At 50.2% G+C, this 18,705-nt stretch overlaps 4 protein-coding genes across 4 annotated transcripts; all 4 read right to left on the bottom strand.

Annotated features, from left to right (window-relative positions):
• Positions 1-956: 956 nt before the first annotated feature.
• Z519_05147 (uncharacterized protein) lies at positions 957-1,867 on the bottom strand (the record flags this gene model as incomplete). Its single annotated transcript, XM_016762888.1, has 2 exons — positions 957-1,527; positions 1,611-1,867. The coding sequence occupies 2 exons, from the start codon at positions 1,865-1,867 to the stop codon at positions 957-959; spliced, it is 828 nt and encodes a 275-aa protein (XP_016620501.1).
• Positions 1,868-6,001: 4,134 nt separating this feature from the next.
• Z519_05146 (uncharacterized protein) lies at positions 6,002-7,355 on the bottom strand (the record flags this gene model as incomplete). Its single annotated transcript, XM_016762887.1, has 2 exons — positions 6,002-6,883; positions 6,960-7,355. 2 exons carry the CDS (start codon positions 7,353-7,355, stop codon positions 6,002-6,004), a joined length of 1,278 nt encoding a protein of 425 aa, XP_016620500.1.
• A 2,427-nt stretch (positions 7,356-9,782) lies between these two features.
• On the bottom strand, positions 9,783-11,380 carry Z519_05145 (uncharacterized protein; the record flags this gene model as incomplete). Its single annotated transcript, XM_016762886.1, has 4 exons — positions 9,783-10,645; positions 10,700-10,784; positions 10,837-10,952; positions 11,008-11,380. 4 exons carry the CDS (start codon positions 11,378-11,380, stop codon positions 9,783-9,785), a joined length of 1,437 nt encoding a protein of 478 aa, XP_016620499.1.
• Positions 11,381-12,730: 1,350 nt separating this feature from the next.
• Z519_05144 (uncharacterized protein) lies at positions 12,731-17,815 on the bottom strand (the record flags this gene model as incomplete). The annotated part of the gene is made up of 2 exons (XM_016762885.1): positions 12,731-17,701; positions 17,759-17,815. The coding sequence occupies 2 exons, from the start codon at positions 17,813-17,815 to the stop codon at positions 12,731-12,733; spliced, it is 5,028 nt and encodes a 1,675-aa protein (XP_016620498.1).
• Between the last annotated feature and the right edge of the window lie 890 nt (positions 17,816-18,705).

The following is an 18,705-nucleotide window of genomic DNA, read 5'->3' as shown; positions in this document are numbered from 1 at the left end:
AAAAGTTGCTCTTGAAATCACTCTCTACCACCTCGCCTGCGGTCCTCTTCCTGTTCAATTCCTCATGTATCTGCTGTATCCGTAATAGCTCCTTCATCTCTTCTTTAGGATGCTCGTTCGTTGGCGTGGTCAACTGATATTTTAACTTTCCTTGGGGCAAAGTTGCAATGTGTCGATTATTCAAGTGAATATCGGGGCATACTACAGCTTTCTATTGGTATTTTTAGTTACTATATATAAGTTTTTCTCAGGGAGTAAAACCCGACCCGACCCGACCCATGGGCTCCCGGGAACCGGGGTAACAACAGTATTTATCTGGGGGTTGGCACTTTGGTTGGTCCATGAGAACGGAACTGGGAGTTGTGCTATTCGTGAGAGACTTACCTAGTGGCAAGGCTGAACGTGCCGGTTGTCTTTTCTTTCCCCTGGTTCTCAGCAGCGCCCAAAGTCATCAGATATCAGATGATCGGGCCGTTGATTCTTCTACCGTTTTACCCGCATTTCCCTTGTGAGGGTCGCTGACCCCATGTCGTAGGCAATGATAATTTTGGCTAACCCGCATCTCCTTCCTTGTAACTCATATGAACGAAACTACATTGTTACCGTTGCGTCACTGACATTCTCGATCAACTTTTGTGGTCCAGGTACCAACATAATAAGAGCTACCTATTTTACAAAACTACAGCAATCAAGATAACGACGCCTGCCAGATACCAACGCAATTATACACCGAAATGACCTTGTATCAATCTTGGTGGTGTAATCACAAGGCGTGGAAGAACATCGGTCTTCAAAATCCAGACCACTCGAGTCGCAATGGTCATTGCTGTAGTATCGTAGACAACAAGTATCAGGATCAAGATCTTGCCCAAGGATTCCAGTGTCGAATGTCATACTTGACTTTGCCGGCGCGAGCGCTCCGTTTTCTTCAAAGGTGGATGCAAATTGCAAAGGCTTCAGACATTTTGTATTTTTCGAGAGCACATTGTCGACGGATATGAAGTTTGAGGATTGAATCTGGTCGTTGATGGAGAAACGTAGTCGGGGAAAGAATATGTCCAGCCTGTGGTGTATTTGCTCGGCTTGACTGGAGGAATCGCGTTAGGCGGTCGTCCAAGGTTGGCGGATCCGGGTAGGAGAGTGATTGCAGACTCTGGATCAGCGACTGGTATCTCATTTTTCTGGAGGGTATCCCGGTACTTCTCGCACTCTGCGCGGTAGATACCGCACAATGTCGCACCGTCGCCAACGGAAGGCCCGAAATTGTAGGTTCCCGAGCCAAGTGTAGGTCCGCCGAACAATTCGGAATGAAAGTTGGCTGCGAAGACAAAGAATTCAGTGGTATGGCCTAATGACTGGGGATAAGTGAATACAAATGTCCCGGACTTGGTCCCCTTGTTCCGAGAGTAGGTCATGACACTTGCGGTATCGAAAGAGGCATATACCGCACTGCCTTCGAAAGCTGAGGCTGCTTGAGGAAACCAAGGTTTGACCGAGCGTGTCGACAGCAGTCGCTGAGGTCCTTTTCTGCAAGGCAGCAGTTGTCCTTCGCTGAGCAGTCAGTGCCAAACGGGCTTGGGTCAACGTTCTCGCAATGGAACTTCATATACTTGTCGCGATCTGGTCGTGAATGTTCATGGAGCAAACCCAGCAAATGACCCAGCTCGTGTGGACAAGATTTCTTCTTTTCTACTACATCCCTAGACGAGTCGAAGTGCATATATTTCTCACCTTCCTCTGAGAAGCCAATGGTGCTATAAAAACCTCCACTCCCCTCTCTGATGGTTGCAATCTCGCTGCTCGGCTCAGCCGATATTGGATGCTCTTGAAAGACAAGAAAGGGGGCAACATCGAGCCACTGGTCCATTGCCTTTTTGAACCAAGGCCAATGGAGATCTTTGGTCGACTAGCTCTCGAATTTGTATCGAATGACTGCATCTGGCCATCCATACTGTTGCTGAATTCCGTAAGATCGCTTCGTCGACAAAGTTGATGACGGGCTCCAGCTTATGAGCTGATCTTCAGTCCCTAACTACAGACTCTCTCGATGGGAACGTGTAGTTATTGAAGGCAGCGCTGACATTTGTAAGATCTGAACAACCAGTTAAGATTGGATCGACTGAGGTGGTTGTTGTAGCTATAAGTGCCCGACTGTGGCATAGATGAGACAACGATAGAAATGGCAGAGGGATACCAGGGACCTACGCAACGTAGTAGGTACAGAGAACTAAAGTAGCTGAATGCCTTGTTCTATATCACGTAGTCCTATTAACAACAACTCAACGCTTAAGAAGAAAGAAGAGTTCTCTCTCAAACGAATCGGGTGAGAGGAAACTCTTATGGCTTCTTCTCTTTTCTATCATGTGAAAAAGGGTAAGGCGACGTTAATCGATAGCCTTATTAACTAATAGCCTCGTGCTTTAGCTCGTCTTAGTTTATGCTTTAACTATTCTTTACCTTATCCTTTTCTTCCTATATCATCCACCCGAATCGGGTGGAGGGTGTAGGGTACTTAGGGACAACGGTAGGCTCGTGACATACTGCTAAATACTTCTATTAATTCGTCTATTCTCTCACCGCCTTCTCTAGCGTCTAATATTTATAATCTACTATATTAAATTGAAGGTTACCTTATATTCGGTTATCCTTTCTTCTTGGTGCATTCTACGTATCCCCGCGGCATGCTGAAGGCAGTGTCTAACATAGATGCCTAGCCGAGAGGTAAGTATAGCCGCTCGTAAGGAGCCAGATTAGGCCCCCAGTGTGTTTGCTCAGGGAGCGCTCAGTTAAAGCTCAGGTTAAAGCGGCCTTCGCTCACCCTCTAGGATTAAACGGTAAATGACAATCAGATCCTTCATTCTCGAGTAATCTAGGTAGGCAGAGTTTCTTTCGAAATACTCTGGGCGTAAGCTAACCTCGTCTCTCAACAATTCTTGTCTCGTTGTTTGTATCTTGTCCAACCTCAGCACTCGAGTTGAATGAAAAATGCATGGAGTTCCATGGAGATTGAATTTGGACCGTCAAGACATTTCTCCCACACCTTCCTATTGTAGGGCCTCCGGGCAGGGGCGGGCTTTTATCCTTTCATGCTGGATCGCTCTCTTGATGTCGCCCATGTCTCCTCTTAAGCCAGCAATATACCCAGTACATTTCCCAGGCAGGCTTCACCTCGCCACACTCGTCATCATGTTTCCAGAAATCTCCAGCTTGAGGATGGACACCGCTGCGTATACTCCGTCTGATCTCACAGCGTGTCTGAATTGAACCTAGGTTCCACAAATATGTGGATCACAGCCACGCCGCTAGCACTCTATCCAATAAAAGCGAACTCTACAGCTACCCAGTAGATAGATTCGCCTTCGTCGAAATACACTCCTACGCCGTCTGTCACAGATGCTGCAACCATCGAATTAATCGACCGTTACACGCGTGTGCCTCCCACCCGCGTCTATTCATCCCAACTCCGCACGCCGGATATGATCACATCTTTGACGCCCATTGGGATATTTTTTAATCTGTTCCGCGTCGGCTGATGCTAACCCTACGTCATGGGCCACCTCGCCCCAGTCACCGTCGCGGCAGTGATGCTAGCTCCAAAGACCCCAGCTTGTTAACGGTCCACAGCTTCGCCTGCGAATGAAAGCCATGCCATAGCAGAAGAAGGAAGAGGAGGACACGACAGTATTGGTATCCTCAGACAGAGGGGCAGCCTCGTCGGACATCTCCAGGCACATGCCCGCATTCAATCTCACCGATGACCATGAGTATGTCCGTAGCGCGAAAGACAGGGGCTGAAGCAGCCGCTGGACAAAGATGGGGCTTTTGGTCTATATGGCATCATCATAAAGTAAAAGGGCGTTGCATTGGTAGTCCTGATAGAGCGATCAATCTGGATACGGGAAAAGAAAGAGGGAGAAAGACATGGACAGGGGGGTCTCACTGGGTAACGTGCGCTAACACTTATTTGGCCGCGGTCAAGAACAAAATCAGTTTACTTCGTTACGCCGCAGTGGAGTAGAGTGCGTGGTCGTCGACGACAACGAAATCTTCAAGTCACCAATTCGTCCCATTTCCTAGGTGCATAGGATCTGTCCCGTCCTCGACACAAAAACACCGGTCTCTGGTCATATCCATGAAATGGTCTTGCGTCATCTTGCCCCTGACCGCCTCGTTGTACATGTTCCGCTCGATCCAGCACCACACCTTCTTCGCATACCCAATGAGGCCGTCGCCCCGGTTCTCGCACACTTCAGTCATGCACTGCAGGAATGCGTCGTTACATTGCAGGAGGTCGTCCGTGGGGCATTCGGCTACAAGCAAAAGAGTGTCAAGAGCTCAGTATTTTGTTCTTCTTCCGGATGGTGACGATTTGTATGTTTGAAGGGTTTGGATAGGAATTGGGTATTCTAGTGTTGTTAGAACCTCACCAAAACAGATATCATGGTCGAAGCAGCACTGTCTGAGCTTCCCACTTCCAGGAATCATCCCGGCCAAGATCCCCACCCTGCACCCATTTGGCACGAACGGGCCCGCCCTTGGTTTCAGTCGCGCGTGTTGACCATGGGGACATCGTCGGATTCCCTTGTCTGGATGGCCATTGGGATATGCCATCTGTGTGGCAGCTTCCCTAATGGCTGATGCTGCCGCCTAGTGAGCCTCCTGACGTGCTGGGCAAGTCGGGATTGGCTTGGTTTCAACTCGACTCAGTCTGATTGCGCTCGTGGCTCGGCAGGACATAGGTCTGGAAGCTGTCGATTGGGGGGTTGCTGGAGGATTCCGTCGATATTACCGATTCATTTTCAGTTTGGTCGGCGGCGGTGGGCTCTGGGCGCGCAGAGGAAATCAAAGTTGTTGGTACTGGTTGATTGGGCATCACAGGACCAATACCACACCAAGGGCACCAACTAATGGAAAGGGGCCCCGTCAGGCTCATGACCGTGGTCACCATCGGTAGCGAGGTAGGAAGCACCGGGGCAGGGCGAGGATAAAGCGTAGAATCGTCCTCCGATTTGGCGTCGGAAGTCTGGATGGCGTCCTCTTGCCTTACAACCTGTGGTATCTTTGTTTCGCTGTGGCGGGTGCTGGTCCCAGCTATAGCCCCCACTGTTGAAATGGAGACGGTAGTTGGTGTGGCTGATATAGAGGCCCTCACGTTCGTGAATAGCCCCTGAGCCGTAGCGATGGACACTACGTCAAGGGGAGCCGCAGTGACCAAGGACAGCAAAGTGAGAACGGCGAGAAGGACGGCGGGCGATGAGAGACGCATGTTGAATAGTAGTGGAGAATATGCTTCAGATAGACGTCGTGTTTATTAGAAGGAGGAAGGGGATAGTAGTGAGACTTGTTGACGTTTGACGTATCTGCAAGCTGTACACTTGATATAGTATGAGAAAGAGCAGGCTCAACAAAGGTGGAGGAGAAAAGAAAATGAGCAAGGCGAGGAGCCGCTTCTTATACCCAGACTGTTCTCTAACACCAACCGTAATGAACGACAGGACCTCTGGGCACGCGGACCGTAGTGGAGTTCCAGGTCCTCAACCAGCGACATGTTGGAGCAGGACCAAGGGACCGCCTGACGAGGTTTCACGGCACGAGTTGGTCGATGTTTCGCACGCATTCCATATACGATCTAGTAACATGGCGGAATGAGACTGCCAAAGACCCGTTCCCCAAGCAAAGAGATTTAGCAAAGCAGGTGCCAGTGGAATTTGAAAAAGTTACCTTGCGCAGCAGTCTTGGCGTCCAGGAGGGTGCAGCCTTGTTCAGCATCTTATTTCACTCAGGACCTCAGAGTTCGCCTTTGATCGGAAAGGCCCTTTGAGGCGTATCCAACAAATGAAGCCAACGTTGGCGAGCACTTGCTGTTTGTTGACAAGGCATTCGGGGCCGGATACTCGCACGTGAATCCTGATCCCAGGTTGTTGGGTTTCTAGCCTTCCAAGGCTCTTTTTTGGCCCCGTCGTCGATATACACACAATGAGGCATCTGGGCTGGCCACGTATTATAGCGCAGCCAAGTAACTCCTTCCGAAGCGTCCATTCACCCTCTCCCATTCCTGAATCATCCCGTTGACGTTTTCCCTCGAGATCTCGTCATCGCCGTTTGTGCTTTCATCCATGTCCTCCACTTGTTCCTTGTGCTGCTTAGTTCTTGTCTCGGCGCGATGCATAGGTAACTGCTCATTCGGACCGCTATGTAGGTCCACTTCGTCACCCTCATGCACATTCACTGAGTTCTGGTACTTTGATTGCGACAGAAATTGGAGTTTCAGTGGCGGATACGATTCGTCATTCGCCACAACCGCTGATGGTCTATGATCCGCAATTTCTGGGCTTGGTTTCGAAGGGTTCTGTTGAATCGTGTCCGTGCCCGCGCCACTTTTTGCAGTCTCAATACTACCATCGAGTGGGACGGTTTCGAAATCAACGTCGTATGCCCGCAGAGTTGGGGAACGTCCAAGGGCCACGTCCTGACTGTCGTCGCTAATTGTGATTTTGGGATTGCCATAAGGATTCCACCCTCTGCGTTGAGTGGGATCACTCTCTACCATATTACCTGTGAGCTGCAGTCCTGCCTCGAGTCCTGATCTTAAGTCTCGCTCTTCAGCGTGAATTTGATATTCATTCCTCAAGGGGCTTTTCGGAGTCACCGATCCTAACGCTTCACGTCGACCATGAGCGGGTGGTGGGAGCAACGCGGACGGGTGTCGTGGAAGATAACCGTTGCCGCTGGTAGTCGATTGGTAAGAGTTTCGGACATGATCTGCGGGAGGTGCGAGGTGGCTTAGGCGTTGCTGCGAAGAAGACCGTACACAAGGGCCGTCGGGGTTGTTGAAATACGGAGTATGAGAGTATTCCCCTGCAGCATTGCCACTGCCCGTGCTCTGGGTCCCCACAGTGTCAGAATATGTCGCGCACATTTTCACACAATGGGATGCGAAAACGTTTGATGAGACTTACGTTTGGCCACGAATTATCTCCTGCAATGGAATATTCATCCCAGTTCTTATTCTCCCCTCTTCGTCCCATGAGCATAGTAGTCGGTCTTATCTCTCCAATTTCCATCCGGGCCTGCCGCCCTCTCTCCCACGCATACATGTTATTGATCCATCTTACCTCCTTCAATCTGACAGCTTGTGCCGCCGACGGAGGTTTGTTGGAGTTGTAGAATTCAGCACCGCCCGTATCAGATGCGAATCCAGGATCTACCAAGGTGGACTGGCTCCGGCGGCAGTAGCGAAAAATGCTAGCGAAGATTATGATGCATGCGAATGAGGCCAGGATCACTATGCCGACGATGAGTGAGGGGGCGATTGCGAGGGCAGATTGTCCATCGTTGTTCTGTTGAGTAGCCATTGTTCCAACACCAACGGGTGACGGTGTTGACAGATTTCAGAGTCAGTCGTTGACAAGGGAACTCTGAACTGACTGGCGACTGTGCTGCCGTAGTTGAGAAAAATCAGTGTGCGACAGAACAGAGTGTTCGCGCTTAGACATGCTCTAAGTCATTGATCATCGAAAAGAAGTAAGGATGCTGTCAATCAGCCTAGTCGTAGTAATGGCGCGGGCAAAAGAAAGAATCTTGCTCAGACGACGAGACTGCCTGCCCTGGTGGATGAGTGAAGATCACCATGGGCGAGTATCGCAGGCGTGAAGTCCAATCTGAAGTCCATGTTTACCACGGTGCGGCAGAGTGCATATGTTCCCTCACTGCCGCTATGGTGACACATGAAAACTTTCCCAGCCGTTCGAGATCATTCGGGATGCTTCCCATCTTGCTCCAGTCCCATGGTGTCTGCGTTCTTCATTCCTGACAGGAGTTTTTGCAGCGGCCGCTCACCACCGTTGGATTCGCCGTTGGAGTCAAGGATAAATTAACCAGACCTCTGCTGATTGACTTCGTCCACATTCGCCATGCTAGACAGCACATTGCGCAGCGGCCTGGTTCATAATCTGCCCGGCGGTGATTGCGAGTGTGGCGGGACCCTGCCGTTGTGCACCGAGGCTGGCAATTCAGCAATGGATAGAAATCGTTGGATGATTCGCGGATTGGTGGCAGTGAGAGCCCGGGTCACCGGTCTGTTCTACAGTGTTCATTCACGATTGCGAAGGTCGACATTAGGGGTTCAGTTGCTGTAGGCGAATGGTCATGGTTGTCGTTTCGAGATCCTCAAAACCAAGCAATTTTATAGATTCTTTGCAGCCGCAGCGCCGAGACTTCGCGCCCCCGGGAAAAGCCAGGTGGGTCAGCCTTGCGGATCTTCCACCATCCCTATGTACCTGGCGACACGATGGAAGCCCCTGGTCTCTGGAGAAGACCATTTGTTTGTTTATTGACTACAACCCTGTGCTAGGAAACTTGGACAAATCTGTACTGACACACACACACACACACACACACACACACACACACAAACAATTCCTGGCATCATCAAGCTTGACCTTGACCAAAAGCAACTGCTCGCTCATCTCGTATTCGGCTGTCAGTGGTGCCTTCAGTATGACTGGAATGGCTGCGGCAGCCTGGGTTCTCCTATTGGCAGGTTTGCGTGCAGCTCGAGGTAATCGCTTGGACGATCGGCGGACTGAAGAGAACGATGCGTTTCTCACTTGGAGCGCGTTGGGATGCCTAGGGCGGTGATCACTTGCAGTTGGGTCATCCTCCCGTTGACCGTTTTCTGACGTTTGAATATGGAAATGGATGAGTCTGGGGTTGGTTTCATCGTCTGGCGACAGGGTCAAGTCGATCAAGTTCTCTTGTTTCCTATCATTTGAGGGCCGCTTCCTCATCGAACGCTGAACAGGGTGAATTTTTAACTCCACAGCATGATCTTTTGGAGGTTCTACAGTAATTGCACCTCTCTTCTTTCTTGTATTATCACCTATCCCGCAGGCGCGATACCTGTTAGGGTATATTGGATTTTTAGGACGGGTTCTTTGAAAATGACAAGTTCCTGCTTGCAACGTAAGTCGTTTGACAGCCCAGATGAGGCGGAACAAGGCTTCATGGTTAAGCGTATTGAACCCAGGTTCAGTAGCAGCGTCTGCAACTCCCAGATCGAAGCAGGCCAACTCGACAGCTGCAGCTTGTCAGTACTGCACTATTCTTCCATGGTGGGCACCGTACTGCCTTGATAGAGATCCGTAACTCCCGTTTCTCGATGCTCATACCAACAGACGACACCGCTGCCGCAATATCCAAATGCTTTCACGGGAGGCATGTACCTCTTTGTTGAACAGACCTGGCCCGTCGACCGGTATCCCAGCGAGCGAACTCGCAGGTAACCCAACAAAATGCATCAGTGTTTGGGCAATCGGGACCGAGAGCCCGGTATCGGCAATCGTAGGGCTTGTTTCGTGGGGTTGCAGCAGGCATGGTGAGAGATGAGAGACAGTTGACACTGTGGCTGGCAAAAAGGACGGCAGTAGGAAGTGAGGGTTCATAGAGGCTGAGCTTCTCGACGTGCCTGAGCACCGAAGAATTGAGCTAGAGGTAAAAGCAAATAGTCTGTCGGATGAGATGAGTGTGTAGCGTGTAAGCACAATAGAAGAGAAGAGCTTGAAGTGAGACGCAAGTGCGACTGACCCAAAACCACGACATACAGTAGGAGCTAACAAAGGCGCCCACCATACAAGTCCACGCCAGCAAGATGAAAGAGACGATCAACAGGTCCAGCAGGTATTCTATGTTTGTCCACTCCCGGCCAGATCATCACTTCTCTCAGCGGCAGCTCATAACGCCTTGGAACTTGACAAAGCGGCATCCCCTAGGCTTAGGGACCCCTACGCTGAAGCCCGACGCTTCAAGGACTTCGAGTCCGTCTTGAGCATGCCCCCCTGCGTCTTCAACTTCATCAACACGTACGCAGCCTTGGCGTCGGTAAATCCCCTCGACGACTGCTTCCTCGCTGTAGCACCGTTCTTCATCTCCCAATCCTCAGAATCGTCTGACCCACCATCATAGTCTTCGTCAACCTCCGTGGCACGCGCAACTGAACTAGGAGACATGCCTGGAATCGACTGGTCAGGTTGGATATCCAAGGGCGCAGTGGTAGTGAACAATGGCTTCCGAGGCGGTGGCAAAAGATCAAGAGGGGTATGGGATCTCGGGATGTTGGCCGCCATCCGAGCTCTACGAGACGTTCGACAAGGGGAAGACGACCTAGTTGTGCTGGACGGCGACCATGGGTTGTCAAAAGAGATTCTGGGAGAAGGAGAGCGAGGAGTGTTGACTGCGGACCAAGGGTTGGTAAAGGCAACCTGGGGCGAGGAAGACAATTCATATTCGTCCTCACGGCTTGTGTCTGTTGAGTATTCGCTCAGCGTGTCCGTCTCATTGTATGGCTTGGGCAAGATCTTTCTGAGTTGAGGGCGAACTTGGGGCGTTTGTGGCGTCCGAGGACTGGATATGCCAGACGACGGGCCTGATGCAACCAAGCTGCTCTCGAGTTCGCGATAGTGCCGAGCTTGCAAAGCACAGCGTTTGGTGATCTCTGGATCAATCTGCATGGAGCCAAAATCCTCAGAGTCGGGAGGCAGGCACATGTCTGGGAAGTCCTTTCCAAACACTGGCGTCAGGGCATAGCGAATGTGCCAGCAAAATGTGGCAGCCATTGCTTTAGCCGCATCGTAGGGAATCCAGTATCCTGAATCTTGTATCAGCTTCGGATTGAACAAGGAGCACCACCCCTCTGGCGTACCTTGTGCAACCAGAGCTCCTCCAGTGATACTGTGGCAGAGTTCTTTCAATCCAGGGTTTCTGGCTAGCATCTTTGCAGGCGTTGTCTGCCGACCGGCAGTCAGCTCAGCTGTGTGCGCCAACTACACAATGGCATACCTTTGAATAGTTTCCACATTTGAACAAAGGCGTGGTACGGACCAGGCCGATGTTGTAGTCCCACAGCATTGTGTAGATACTTGGGTCTCCTGGTATCTTGAATTGATATTGGAAGACTATATGAAGGTGTGATTAGCTGGGCAACATGTATCAACAGGATTTGGGGAGTACCTTCGAAGCTCTCTCGCCCTGTTTTCTCCCAAAACAGCTTCTTCCCGCTGTTGTACGGGATATGTCTCGGGTAGGTCGCTATATCGCCAACCGGGTACACTTCGTACATCTGATGTTTAGCCTCCAGCAACTCATCTTGATACTCGTCCGGTGGGTAGCGACATTCCCCTTGAATGACCCCAGGCTTGAAGACTGCGGCATCTTTGCACATTTTTTGCTTCTTTCGAATGCGTTTGTCTGGCCCGTTTTGAACTATGTCAGACATCGGCGAGGCTGGACTGTCGGGGGCGGAGACCTCATCCCTGCTGTCGTTGTTGCTGTCATAGTCCTCACTCTCTCTGATCGGGTTAAGGAGAGAGTGGATTGCAGCCATCCCGAACGAAGATCACTTTGACTGAGAGAAAGTGAGGGATGAGAAGGCCTCACGTTGGCAAGAATGGTTTGATATATCTTCTCGCACAAAAATAACCTGGATGATGGGATGGGATGGCAAATGGCAAATGGCAAATGGCAAATGGCAACCTGGAAAACATGCCACAACAAAGCCTGGAAGCTTGCAACCTGCTCCGTCTTCATGAAACGATTGTAGCCGGTTCCACCTCGACCTTCCTTCTGATACAAAGAAAAGGGCGGATAAGTTGGCATGCCTTTGCACTCATGCAATAACTGAGGCAGGCGGCCAGTCTAGGCCAGATGGTAGACGAAGCGGTCTCTCCATGATCGTCCTCTTTTGACGAATCAAAGTATCCACGGTACTGAATTCAGCTGACGCGCTGGATGAGCGGTGTAGAAGTTCGTCCTTGAACGTTCGGAATGGCGCAGACGCGAGGCCCAAGTTCTCCAGGGAGATCAGAATCTGAAAGACTTGTGTACATTGACCGTTCTCCGGTCTATTCGCGGCATTAAGGCAGACGCGAGGCGAGATATCCATGCCTACACTGCAGAATAAGTGCAGAAAGACCACTGACAACATTCAGAAGAAGCCAGATCCAAAAGCAGTCCCACAGTTTTTCCCTCTGAAGGCTGAGGCCGGGTTCGTGGGACTCGCCTATTATCTGCAGATGTCCTCGAGCCACGTTGTTCGGCAGGGGCAAGGGTGCATCATAAATGCAACCGTAACTCATCAGCCCAACCCAATCAGAAACTTCACTCGGAAGAAAAGGAGACTCACCAAGGTGGTGCCGGTCTCGCCATCCAGACGTTGATCCTAATCCCTCTCCTCCGGCGGTACCTTGCATTAGCAGGTTGCACAATCGATCCACTGGTTAGTTAGCCTTGCGATAGCTATAGAACAGACAAAGAAAACGCTTGCGCCAAGACATGCAGACAAGATCCACAACAGTGTGAGATCCCTTTTTGGACCCATCAAACATATTCTAGCTTTCGGAAGTACTACTGGGAAACCCGAGAGTTTGTGGAGGTTCAAACGCCTGGCAAGACAGAGAAACAGATTTGCTCTTTTGCATCGTGTCGCGAGATGCATTTCGCTGTGGTCAGAAACCGATCACTGTCCGAGTCAGCAAAAGGCTGAATTCAGTAGTATGCTCTACCCAAAGAAATCATGTCACAATCGCACAGTGATATCTGTGCCAACGAGAATCCACGCGCCTCCAATAAAATTCTAGAATGAAGTTCAGATTCCAGTTTCGTATTCCACGCAACCTCCACGTCTCGTCCACCATGCAAGTGCTTGATCAATTCAACCACTGCTGTTGACGCGTAATCACTCATCCGAAAACGCTGCCGAAGAACCATCATCGTCGAATCCACCATCTTGACTGTCATCATCCTCATCATCATCATCAAAAGTATAGGTCGTTGGCTTCTTCGTGGTCACTGCTCTTCTCGCAGGTCTTGTCGCTGCTTTCTTTGCAATAGGAGCATCTAAATCAGAACCAGAAGGAGACTTTAGAATATCATCCGCCAGAGCATCCATATCGGCATCCATGTCCGTGACCTTTTTCTTTGCAAGTCTCTTTGCGTAAGCCTTTGCAACAGGGGATTGTTCGACCTTCTTTGCCGCTGGAGCTTTCTTCGCAGCTGGTTTCTTTGCTTTCGGCTGCTCCTCTTTCACTGCCTTTTTGACGGGCCCTTTCTTATTCGCCTTTGGGAGGGCAATATCACTCTCACTATCGTCGCTGACGACCTTCTGGGCTTTCTTAGGTGCAGGCTTCTTGGAGGGCTTTACCGGCTTATTGTCTTCGTCAGAATCCTCCATAGCGTTGGTGTCATCCTTATTTGTTAGAATGATGGATCGTCTTGGAGACTGTTGTGGTGCAAGCATCTTGTAGTCGGTCTCATCCTCCGACAGCTCCATAGAGGCCTTGGTAGCTGGTTTCAGAGCCGGCTTGTAGCCATGGCTGCTGCTTGGACGGGAAACAGAATTGGAGAAAAGTGCACGCGATTCAGTGCCACTATCCGTGGCGGGATTGCTTGGTAGACCTTTAACCATCTCACCAAGATCAGCGAGCAGATCGTCTCCGTTGTCACTTTCAGAGTCACTCAACAATGCGTAGTTCGTTGGCTTTTTGGTTACTGCCCGAGCTTGTCGGGTACTGGCCTTGGGGATACGGCTTTCGGCGTCCTCAGGCTCGTTCTTTACTCGGTTGGCAAGGCCATCATTGCCAGGCTTCGTGAGCTCGTCCTCCGGGTCTACAAGAGGGTCACTGGCACCATCAGTATACATGCTGCGCTTCTCCAAAGCATTCTTTAAAGCATTGGTTTTTGGGGCAGCATACGCGGTGATAGAGCGCTGTTTTGGAACCTGGACCGTTTTCGGAGGCGCGCTCTTCTTCGCCTTCGGGGCAGATTCCTCGAAATCAGAGTCGTCATCCCACGCATCACCCAGTCCCTTGCGCTTCTTGATGGTCGGCTTTGTCGTTGCTGCTGTTGCGAATTTCTTCGAGATTCGACGTCCCTTTCGGATATTGCGCTTGCGGTTGTGTTCATCTTCCAGCTGGAACCTCCACTCTGCAATGAATTCATCGAGGTCATGTTTCCAGAGATCTTCCTTTGATTTCTTCATCAAAGTATCCATCTCCTCTTCTTTGTCTCCGATTTGACGCAAAAGTCTCTCAACTCGCTCTTGCGTTAGGGACCAAAGAGGCATGCCAAGAAGGTAGTCGTACGCGCTGGCGTCAATGGACTCTTCTTCGGTATCTTCCTCTTCGACAACAGCTTCGATCTCACCTTGTTTGGCCGCATCTTCTGTCTTGGGAAACACGTCAAATCCAAGCTTCTGAAGCTCTGCAATGAGGACAGCCTTTTTCTTCTTGGAAATGCTGAGTTTACCGTCAATTATCATCTGAATGAATCGAGCTTGGTTGGTGAGCCGTCTGAGGTCTTTCTGCATCTCTTGCAGAAGCCATTCCTTCCGCTTAGCATACAACTGGAGACGATAACTGTAGAATTCGTCCATGATGGCTTCGACATTTGCATATTTCGTAATGCGGCCTTCCGGGTCAAATGCCACGAGATTGGATGTCGCTATTGACCTTGTGAGTTTGAACTTTTCCACCAGACCTTCCTCGAGGGCAGACTTGATGTGCTTCTCGTCCATCTGGATGATAAAATGCACAGTGTCGTGAGTGTTGTAATCCTTGTAGTCTTTGATAAACGATGGGCCCTTCTCCGCTTTGATGATCTCTTCTAGCCGGTCCTTGAAATCCTGCGTCCAGGTACGGATCGGCAACTCCGTAATCTCGACTTCGGTATCACCAGTTTGGTGGATAATACCACTGAATTGAAACCGATCAGGTCCGGTGGCCTTGACCTCACCTTTGAATCCGCGGAACCACGGTTGCATTGGTTTCCACTCTTCGCCGGCCATTCTGCGTTTGAGATTTTCCACAATATCTTCCGGATTGTAGTTGGGGATGGAGGAACTCCAACCAGTGCCAATGCCGTCGGCGCCATTGACGAGGACCATTGGTAAGATCGGCACATACACCTCAGGCTCAATCTTCTTGTCATCATCATAGTTGTAGGACAGAAGGGGTTCGTCGGCTTGGTGGAATAGCTTCCTGGCGAAGGGTGATAGACGGGTAAAAATATATCGAGCACTTGCAGAATCGCCTCCGCCTTGGTTTCGCGTACCAAACTGCCCGGAGGGTTCCAACAAGTTGACATTGTTTGACCCTACAAAATTTTGCGCGAGCCCGACAATTGTCTGTTGGAGAGATGTTTCGCCATGGTGATAGGCGGTCATGCCGCCGACCAAGCCCGCAAGCTCAGCTACTTTCATATCCTTTCTCAAATTGCGCTTGAAGCATGCAAACATGACTTTTCGCTGTCCGGGCTTCAGACCATCGACGACCGAGGGAATAGATCGGATATTGTCGGCCATGCTGAAAAGGATCAACTCTTTGTTGACGAAATCGGTGTAGGATATGTTTTTAGTTGTGTGGTCCAAAAATGTGCCCGGCTTGAATTGCCGCAACCACTCCTTCCGTTCATCCGCCTTCTTCTTGGAAAACGCAAGTTCGATCAATGCGGCTTCTTCATCCTTCATGGTGTCGAATTCCTTGTGATGCTTGTCGATATCATTGAAGTATTGTTGCGCATCTTCCGTCGTGCTTGTGCCCAACCCCTTGTAGTATTTGTTTTCCCATCCACGCTCGTGTTTGTGTGCCTCCTTCCAAGCCTCGTACTCTGGCATGGTGTAAAACGAGCGCGATTGTGTGGGATTCTTAGGATCACCCTTCCACACCTTGACGATGGGAGTAATGAACTCGACCAAGAATTTCGGGATCTTCAGCAGACTGGGGAACTGGACCTGCAAGAAATTTATCAACAGCCCTTTGATATGACTTCCGTCATGATCTTGATCAGTCATGATCATTAAATGGCCGTAGCGGAGATCGCGGGTGTCAGTGTACACCTTCTTGTGCTGAAGCCCAAGGAAGTTCTTGATATTCTGAATTTCTGCATTTTTCGAGATCTGGTCAACAGAAGCATCTCGGACGTTAAGGAGCTTGCCCCGTAACGGGAAGACACCGAACAGATCGGGGCCGACGACGGATCGTCCTGCCATTGCAAGGCCTTTCGCTGAGTCGCCTTCGGTCAAGATCAAGGTACACTTGTGGCCTTCTCTTGTGCCGGCCTTGTTCGCATCCGTCAACTTGGGGTTGTTCATTCGGCTTCGCCTGCTTCCATCAGATTTCTTAAGGATCTGATCGGCTTTTTGCTGGGCAAAGTGGAGGATGTTGTTGACGACATCGGTCTTTGCAACCTTCTTTAAAAAATCTTCAGACACTGGACATTTGCTTCCAAACTGACCGGGCCTCGTAGTCAGTTGGTCTTTGGTCTGCGATGTAAAAGCCGGATTGACAATGAGGGCATTGACGAAAACGAAGATATGATTTCGAATCTGATGCGGCTTCATTTGTGCACCGCCTTTGTTCTTCTTCTTGACGACTTCCATCAAGTAGTTGACAATTTGATCGGCAACATAGTTGACATGACTGCCCCCGAAGGTGGTGGCAATGGAGTTGACGAAGGAGACTTGTTGAAAAGAGCCATCAGACACGGCGAAGCCAATCTCCCAACGGTCATCGGGAGATTCTGTGATGATTCCAGATGTATCATTTGCAGCCTCGTCACCGCGTTCTTTCTTGATCGCCTTTGTATACATTTCACAATACTTCTTGAAGTTTCTGATGGGAACCATGGAACCGTTGAGTTTCACCCTGACCCCTTTACACGTGCCGGCAAGATCATAGACCCGGCGCTTGAAAAGTGCCTCGAGATCATTATCCATAGCGGTCATACCAAACTTTGCAAAGTCAGGGTAAAATGTGACTTTGGTGTAGTCTTCCCCTTTGGCATCAGTGATCTTGGCCTTGCCCATCTCGGACATGTTCTTCGTCCACGTCTGCTTGTACTTCTTTTTCTGTTTTGAGTCAGCAGTCTCGATGGTGAATTCTGTGCTGAATATGTTGGCTAGCTTTGCGCCGTAGCCGTTCCTGCCGCCTGTGATCTTCTGTTCGTCGTCGTCGTAATTTGAGCCGGTCAAGAGATGACCGAAAATCATTTCTGGGATATAGATCTTTTCTTTCGAATGGATCTCGATAGGTATACCTCGGCCATTGTTCCAGACGCTGATTTCACCCTTTTCGCGGTCGATGGTGACACGGATCTCATCCATCTTCTTGTCATTTTGCTTGTTGTCCGCGGCGTTGACCAGGATCTCATCGAAGATCTTGAAGATGCCAGGGACAAAAGATACATCCCGAAACTCCATGCAATCTTGTTCCGTATTGTAGACCCACATCCGCGCGAGTGTGCGCTCGACCGAGCCAATATATGTGTCGGGACGCTTGATGATATGTTCCAATTGTGTAAGTTTTTGGTATTGCTCGGAGACGCGCTTCTTCTTTCGAGGCTGTGGGGAGTCATTCGCGCCATCGAGGCCTATAGCTTCATTGACAATATCACCCAGAGGTTTCTGGTGACTCCCTTTGACTGGGTTCGGCTTCGCTTTCTTCGCCTGAGGGGGGGTGTCTGCGAGGAGCGACTCATCGTCGAAGAGGTTGGCAGCTTCGTTTCCAGAGACCTCGTCTTCAGAGTCCTTCTTCGAGCGCTTCTTGGGAACGGTGGCCTTCGCTTTTGGGCCAGCCTTCGCTTTTGAAGCTGCTGCCTTCTTAGTCGCGGGTTTCGGCTCGGAGGCTTTCTTGGTTGATTTGGTCTTGGGTTTCTGGACAGACTTGTTAGCGACCCCATTCACTTTTTTTTGAGACGCACCGAGACTTACGGCCGTGGGCTCAAAATCTGAGCTGCCGTCATCGATGTCGAACATCGAGTCGTCCATCGTGTTGGTGTTGTCAGAGAGGAATGACGATCAGAAACGCCCAGTCATTGGGGTCAAGGGGGAGGAGATCTTGAACTCATGCAATAAAGAGAGATATTACCAGCCTTCTTATCTCAACTGTCACAGAAGGTTGAACAAGTTGTCAGTCTATACTCTAGAGACGGTTGTTGATGTTGTAAACACCGCGGCTCGGAGGCGACTTTCTGCCCCAACAATGCCAAGAATTCGCGTTATTCACTAGTCCTATTTAGGAAATAGGGCGCCGCAGGTTGCTGGGACAAAAGTCCTGTATTCCCTCCCGTCATTTCCTGCCATTCACTTTCCGCTTGTTTATTGCTCAGTTTGATAATTTGGCATATCAGTACCTCGTAGGTTGGTGGGTGAGAAAGCCACAGTGTATTCTGAAGATTCGTCCAGGCTAGTGAACGACCACGGGGTAATATGCAATATCGACAAGTAGTGGATCAAGCCCCTGACCGAAGTCTGAACCACGCGGGTCTTGGGTCTCCAATAGTGCTATGCCGCAGACTTCCTATTGCCCTAGCTAGGTATCGACCACTCCATACTGAGTTCTCGTACATATGACTTCGACAGATCGCCCTGTTGTTGGAAGAGCAACTCATCGCGTGACATGCACTTCTACCCCCCATATAGTTGCAGCAATCGCGGCTTCAGAAGTGTCAGACCCTTTTGTCAACGACAATACTATCTCATCCCCGCACCGCGATTGACGCGTCTCCCTTTTTCTCCAGAGGAACTCCCTCTTCAAACCCAGCATTCATTCATGGTCATAATACCTCGTCCTCCGTGCTCAACCCTTCATGCTGAGACTTTCTACATTATCTGGCGCCTTTGCTCCTCATGGTTTAGCACTTAGGGCCTGCAGTGAG

Source organism: Cladophialophora bantiana (genome assembly GCF_000835475.1).
Source record: "Cladophialophora bantiana CBS 173.52 unplaced genomic scaffold supercont1.7, whole genome shotgun sequence".
Lineage (NCBI taxonomy): Eukaryota > Fungi > Ascomycota > Eurotiomycetes > Chaetothyriales > Herpotrichiellaceae > Cladophialophora > Cladophialophora bantiana.
The sequence above is the reverse complement of the archived record's forward strand: the minus strand, read 5'-3'. Positions and strand labels throughout refer to the sequence as shown.